The sequence below is a fragment of the Limulus polyphemus genome, unplaced genomic scaffold, assembly GCF_000517525.1.
Source record: "Limulus polyphemus unplaced genomic scaffold, Limulus_polyphemus-2.1.2 Scaffold1, whole genome shotgun sequence".
In the NCBI taxonomy this organism is placed as follows: Eukaryota; Metazoa; Arthropoda; class Merostomata; order Xiphosura; family Limulidae; genus Limulus; species Limulus polyphemus.
The window spans coordinates 3,721,872-3,729,844 of record NW_013665611.1 but is presented as its reverse complement, the minus strand read 5'-3'; the positions used below and the strand labels follow the sequence as shown (position 1 = coordinate 3,729,844).

At 34.6% G+C, this 7,973-nt stretch overlaps 1 protein-coding gene across 1 annotated transcript in view; it reads right to left on the bottom strand.

The window, feature by feature from the left end:
• Positions 1-7,258: 7,258 nt before the first annotated feature.
• LOC106461308 overlaps positions 7,259-7,973 on the bottom strand; it is a 6,456-nt gene continuing 5,741 nt past the window's right edge. Inside the window, exon 3 of the mRNA XM_022393400.1 lies at positions 7,259-7,604. Coding sequence (XP_022249108.1) covers positions 7,433-7,604 — 172 coding nt within the window. The 3' untranslated portion in view covers positions 7,259-7,432. The remainder of the gene's footprint in view (positions 7,605-7,973) is intronic.

Sequence of the window (7,973 nt, the reverse complement as noted above, 5' to 3'; positions counted from 1 at the left end):
CCCGTGACCTCAGATTGCGAATCGAGCGGCCTAACCACCTGGCCATGCCGGGCCTTTTCAGTGTTTTATTTAGATGTTTGCTAGATGGCGATTGACATTAAGATTAAAAAAAGTGCATTAAAGTTAAGATTAAAGAACCTGTGTGTAAAATGTAAAATAAGGACATAATATAAGTATTAGTAATCAGTGATGATTGAGTGAGCTGTGTAATAAAAATTATTCAGTTTCATTAATCAAAGCTAAGTGAGATACGTGTGCCATTAGTCACTGAATTACTGTTACAAAATTGTATTTAAAGTTAGGCTTACATTAGTTTCTGAGTTTATGAATCTAGGTAATAAAAACAATGGAAAAAATTAAATTGGGAAAAAAAGACAAAGAAAATTACACAAACAGGTAAAAAAAGTATCAATAACAGTTAAGCCAATTATTGAAACCATGTAAATGAACTGAGTTAATAAATAAGCTGTTATTAATACAGTTTTCTAATCAATGTCTTCCCATTATTCTTCAACACTCACTATTAAACCCTGTTGTTCTGTTTATTCTTTCTTTTAATTTGTTTGCTTTGTACATCTATATGTATTTCAACATGGTTTCTTATCATTGTATGTGCTAATAAAAAGTAAAATATTTATTTCAGAATTTGTTATTTTATACAATTCCCAAAATACAGGACTTTTTTTTTCTACCAGTTTGTTTAATTTTCTTTATCTTTTTTGCTTTTCCTTTTTTTTCCATTGTCTTTTTCTCTTTGTCTTTTTTTCATTTTCTTTTTCACCCTTGTCTTTATTACTGCCACTGCTGAGTTTATATTGAAGAGGTTATTTAAGAAATTAGGTCTACAAATATAAATAACTAGTGCAAGTGTTTTTAAAAGAAATAAATGAGTTGTTTATTATTATGTAGACTGTGCTTGGCAGTATTTTTAATAAATAATCCAAAAAGAACCCACCCAATGTAAAAGATATTACAATAGAACTAATTTGTAATCCACTGCTGCCCACCAATGGTTCAGCAATAAGTCTTGGGGCCTATAACCCTAAAAAACCTGGTTTCAGTACCAGTGGTGGGCATAACACAAATAGCCCATTGTGTAGCTTTGTGCTTAACAAAGAAACAAATACAGTATAACCCATTGCTACATTATCAACCTGATCCTAAAAATTACCATTAAACAAAAATTGTGATTTCTAAGTTACAAAATTTACTAATTTCAAAAATATAAATCTTGGAATATATAACACCTTTGATTTGTCATAAAAAATTAAATCTGTACTGTATAGTTTCTTCCAAAGGAATGGTAGTATACTAGGATTTAATGTCAAAACACACAATAAACCTACATACTGAACATTGTACTTAAGTTTGAAGGTAGCGTTATGTGTTTCTGTATGGATTTTTTGAAAGGCAGCCTATCCAAAAGGCAATGCAGAAACCTGAATTTCTGACTTGGCTTGAAGTTGTGTTTAGAACATTGGTTGATATATGTAATCCACGAATTTGTGAGATACCTGAATTTCTTTGTCAGACCACGATATTTAAGTCTTACATTTTTTATTCTTTTGTTGGACATCAATGTACCTGAAGTCCACATACAGTCATGTGATCCAATATAATTACCTAAATGTTTAGTGGACATCCTTTATTGTGCATTTTAGGAAGCCTATAAAAATCCCTGGATGGCTTCTAATGGTCCAATTTTGGAATGTTTTATTTAAATTAACAGGTTATATTTCTTTGATTTCAATAAATATATTTATAATTTTACTACCTAGTATTGGTAGGATGCTGGTCAGTCTTCACAAATTTGATTGAATCAATTAAGACTATATTATTATTTAAATATTCCATTTTGTCTAAAATAATTTCCTTTATCAGATTCAGTAATGAGAATATCATTATTTTTATGAAGATTTTTCAGTGCTAACACTTCTTTACTTATACTTAAAAACTAGCAGTTGGAGTTTTAATTATTAAAAGAAATTATGCTATTCCACTAACTTCAGTTTTAATATCACTAAACGATTCTCCAGATTTAAACCAAATAGATTATTTAGATGATGACTGTAATGCTCAAAATATAGAAAATGATATTCAGATTTTAACTTGTTTGGTAATCTAAATTTTAAATCAAAAGCTAGGACTTTTTCAATCTCACTCAAAACATAACTAGAATCATAAAAAATTATAGCATCCGGGTGTTCTATAAATGAATCATTAACTTGATATCATTTGAAATTAGTTAATTTAATCAAATAGTCTTTCCTACATTATATGAGAGTTATTACACTGTATTCGTTTAAAATGTTAAGATGTAAAAAATCTTGACTATTATCTTTGTGTCAATAAACCAAAAGCAACTATAGAGTGATAACTGAAGAATTTTAACAAAAGTACGGGAAAGTTTGCTTAAAGTGTGGTATGTGATAATCCTATTGTAGCAGATGAAATGCCTCCACTATTTTGTTACCAGATAACCTTTTATGGAATATATAGCTAGCTTCTCTAAGCACAGCACAGCTGCAGAAGAGTTGATTCTTCCAGTAGTCTTAAAGTTGATGGAACATCAGCAGTGAACTGTAGTTAGGCAGTACTTGAAGAACCCTAAAACTAATCCATTCATTGCTTTTGCCAGAGCATGCATGTCAGACAAGTTGTCACTTATCTTCGTCTATGTGCTTGACATCAGCCAGAATGAATGTAAAGGGTCATATAAGTCACCTGAGTTAAAAAAAAAGTTTTTAAAACTTTATCCTTCCATAATTGGCAGCGAAGAAAAACATGAGGAGTGAAATGAATAGAAAATGCAACTGAATAGTTGAGTGAACACCGTAACCAGAAATTACAAGAACTTAAATTATGTATAAAACATCAGGATTGAAGTGTGTGGTCACTAGATTCTGATTCGTCAGAACTAGAAGTGTAAGTTTCAAAGTTGTAATGATATAGTTACAACTACTATCTGCCGTAAAAGTAAGTTTTTAATACAGAGAGTTAAAAGTATTGCTTTGGTTAAATGGGATTTCTACAAGCTTATGTGTATACTACGAGTAATAAATATATCTCTTGCGCTTATAAATACTCCAGTCTCTGAGATATCATTAAGGTTCTACATTTGACCAACATACAGCTGTGTTGTTCCATGACAACAGCTACCTATAGCTGCCTGCATTCCTTCTAATGCTGTCTGTTTGTCATGCAAACAGAGCCTGGATCCAGCAGGGAAGAACAGGGGTTCCAACACAAATAAATGAAACAGGGTAGCTGCAGCACAAATGCTGACCTCTATCTTCTGATCATGGAAACCCATTAGCCCAGATATTTCACTTTCAATAAACTTCTTTCAGATAAAAGTTTAGTACAATCTGGGATGACTTTAAAGCAATGTTGAGTGGGTGTTAACCTTCTTCATCAGGCTGTACACCTGGTCTACACCGTTGTGTATTTCAAGTGTATCTTGAACTGAAATAAATGTTAATAAAATATCCAGTAAAGTAATATGCTTACAAAATGTCTAAGTCCGCATGAGTGAAAATATTAAAACCTGACCAAAAAATACTGGGTACACCAAGTTCATCTTTGGTACGGCACATAAGCTAATGTTAATGAATTTAACTTTCTACAGATAATTTATCCCACTCATAAATATTAAGATTCAATAAAATAGAAAATATTTGTCACTACTGTTGCTGAAATCATGCTATGGCAGCACGCTTCCATTATGGAAAGCTCACAACTATATTGCAGAACACCATCTTCAACAACATTCGGTGCCCAGTGTCCCCTCTGCAATTAAAACAGCTCAGGATGGCTTCAGTGGCACATCCAATATATCTAGTCTAGTCTCAGGTGGAATTGACCATAGTTTGGGTAGTCTCCTATAGAGACTACCATATATAGTCTCAGACTTGCCAGAACGCAAGACATCATGACGACCCTCAGTCAATCCTCACTGACATTGATCCTCAGAGGTAGAACTCGATAAGTAGCTCTGAAGACCTCTAGCTGTGTGTAGGTTAACCTTCCTAGGCCTTCACTTGCAGCAAGATTGCAGTAATGGACCTTCATAGCATTCTGGCTAAAGTAAAACATCCAATATAATTCCTCTCCTGAGGCTCAACCATTCTTTCAAACAGCTAGGTATCCCAAATAATTGACTCTTTCTCTTGGTTATAAGTTCTTTGACTCGTAGAAAATTCCATTTCCCCTTGTATAAAAACAGCAAACCTAAAGCACACGCAAGAGCTGAGAAGAGCACAGTAAAATGTATTTGTCGATAAAACAGAAAACTCCTCAACAACAAAACCTGTGGTCATATCACTAAAATTTCTCCTTATTACCTTACTCTGTTGTATTACCAGATGCACTTGTTACTTTAGATTTAAGAGTAGCACCACAAAGCCGAGAAATGTATCTTACTAAGCTTGATTGTTTGTTTGTTTTTGAATTTCGCGCAAAGCTACACGAGAGCTATCTGCGCTAGCCGTCCCTAATTTAGCAGTGTAAGACTAGAGGGAAGGCAGCTAGTCATCACCGCCCACCGCCAACACTTGGGCTACTCTTTTACCAACGAATAGTGGGATTGACCGTCACATTATAACGCCCCCACGGCTGAAAGGGCGAGCATGTTTGGTGTGAGAGGGATTCGAACCCGTGACCCTCAGATTGCGAGTCGAGTGCCTTAACCACCTGGCCATGCCGGGCCCACTAAGCTTGAAGAAAGAGAACAAATATAATGCAAAAGTAGAGTGAAAAGCAATCTTTTTTAAAGAAAAATAGCCAAACGCAAACAAGTGTACTTAAAGATAGACAGCATTTATAATGAAGACTTCTTTATTTGTAGACTGATAACTTGCAACTTATTTGCTACTGAATAACCTTACTTGTTTCTGAGTAAAGAGCATAGCATTATGTATAAGATCCTATAATGGCATCCCATTGTGCCTATGCTACACACGACTGGTGATCTTCCTAATACATGAAAGTAATCTCCAAGGTATCACCTGACTTTCCTGTGAAAACGATAACTTATCTCTTTTAAATAGTTGGTGGGTTACGTTACTAATCACTGAGCACAGTATTCGAGATAACGAATAGTAATGTTTTAGTTACCAGTATTAGCACGTTTAACAATGTATTGATACTCGCTGAGGGTATTTATTTCAATTGTTTTCTGTTATTCTGTCATTGGAGTTATGCTGTTCATTATTAACAGATAAATGTATATTAGTAAAGGTTTTGCTCTATCGCAGCCCCCCAGTGGCATAGCGGTATGTCTGCGGACTTGCAATGCTAGAAACCGGGTTTCGATACCCGTGGTGGGCAGAGCACAGATAGCCCTTGTGTAGCTTTGTGCATAATTAAAAAAACAAAACAAGCTCTATCGCAAGAGATGATAATGTCACTGATGGAAGCACGACCCTACCATTCCTAGGTTCCATCCACTGACATAAACAATACATTACCACGAGTGTATAGATAAACACTAATCATACAAATAGGTATCTACATCTCGCACCCAACCTCTCAGTTTAAATAAATGTAAAATCATCAGATATATATTTCAAACAGTCAGAAAATTCTCTGACAGAAAACACCATAAAGAAAAAGAAAGATCTTTCCGATCCAGTGGTTCTTATTAACTTAATCTCAACCTCAAAGACTAGGAGAATTAATTAATCTTGGCAAAGATCAACACAAAGGAAGACGCCTCTGTAGTTCATTTTACAATTAAGTTACAAACTTAGAAATAACTTGTTTCAGATTCAACATCCAATAACTCTTAAGAACCACGATCAAACAACCAATCAGCAAATTGAAACAGAAATTTCCATTTACGCTGATACTTACGTGTGTAGAAAAAAAATCCAGCAGATCTATAGAACAAAGAGCGAAAGAACATAAAGATGCCACAAGATCACAACATATCGAGAACTCCAGCTTAGCCGAATATACCCATTAGAACTAGGATCAACATCATATCCTGAACATAGCTCGATCAACACTTAAAATTAAAAATCTTTCTACCTCAAAATACTTCAACCAAGTCTCAAAAGGAATCAAGGACTAGAGTTCACAATAATGACGACATAAAAATGTAAAAAAAAAAACAGTCTAAATTTTGTTTGTTTGTTTGTTTTTGAATTTCGCGCAAAGCTACACGAGGTCTATCTGCTCAAGTCGTCCCTAATTTAGCAGTATAAGACTAGAGGGAAGGTAGCTAATCATCACCACCCACCGCCAACTCTTGGGCTACTCTTTTACCAACGAATAGTGGGATTGGCCGCAACATTATAACGCCCTTACGGCTGAAAGGCCGAGCATGTTTGGTGTGACGGGGATTCGAACCTGCGACCCTCGGATTGCGAGTCGAGCGCCGTAACCACCTGGCCATGCCAGGCCTAACAGACTAAGTGAATTAAGAGACAATTTTCAAGGAATGCATTAAAAACAAATGTTTTCAAATTTTCGAATATTACCCATGTCAATTTCCTGAAACTATTAAAGAGGCTTACTACAATCATAATTGTTTTTATTTCTTTGTACTGTTTATTTAATCATTTGCCCCAACTTATTACTGTTGAATTTTGGTGGATATAGTGTTGTTAAACAACAGAAATAACTGATGAATTTTGATGGTTATAGCGGTGTTGGGCCACAGAAATGACTCTTAAACTTTGGTGGTTATAATGGTGTTGGGCTAATGACCTCATTTATCAATGCTTAGAAACTTTTATCGAAGAAATAACTATTACAATTTTTTCAAAATTACAAATAGGTTAGCTTGAAGGAATTCAAAGTTTTTAAAGCCAAGTGACTTTTAAAATAAGAAAATCAAATAGTGGGTGTTATATTGAGCATATGAAACTGAATTACTGCAGAATCACACAAAACTTTTTCGTGAGATTTTTATCTGTACAAAATATTAATGAAATTATTAGGTCTCTATAATCAGAGGCGTCATTTGAAAGCGGCAGGAGCGACCACCGCTAAAGCTCGGAAGGGGTGTCCAAATGACAGTACTGTGAAAAAATTCTAATGAGGCAAGATTAACACATATAGATAAATTACGCCATAGCGTATTCTCCAGCTGAATCAAGGGTACGCGAGATTAGTCCTCCAAGCCTTCTGTGAAATGACGCTCTTATCTACAATAATTTATCATCCAATTTCTTATCAGGAGCAAGAATTTATTTTTAATAATATATATATATATATATATATCTAAGAGCATTGTCAATCACATTACACTGTCTGTAAATGTTAGTGTCTAAGATCACTAAAGAGGGTTTTAACAGTTATTTGAAATATACACTTACTTACACCGTCATATTTAGAATACCATTATTCACGTGTTCTCACTAAGTAGTTAGCTATTTAATGTTCGATTGTTCATGCGCTTACTTTCCAAATCATTGTTCTGGGTTATTCAGCGAGTGGCAGTTGACGACACATGGCACGAACAAGATACTGGCAGACGGAAAGAATCTATGTGGAATCCATTTTCGTAAGTCCACGCCAAGAGACGCTGATAATTATACTTCTGGAGACACCGAGAAGAGTACGAATCGTCCAAAAAACTACATGGGGCTCCAGGGGACCTAATACGAAAAAGAGAATAAACAAGAAGATATAGTTCACAATTTCAAATAAATAGAAGACTCAAATTCGATGACGAGGAACCCACTTTGAGACTAATAATGGTTGGAGACGGCTTGAATGGGTAATGAAGAAAAACTTTAATATAAGTTTAACATAACAGCAAATGTACAACGTTTCTACCTGATGATGGCAAAACCTTTTCGGTACGTTGTATATTTGCTGTTATGTTAAACTTATATTAAAGTTTTTCTTCATTACCCATTCAAGCCGTCTCCAACCATTATTAGTCTCAAAGTGGGTTCCTCGTCATCGAATTTGAGTCTTCTATTTATTTGAAATTGTGAACTATATCTTCTTGTTTATTCTCT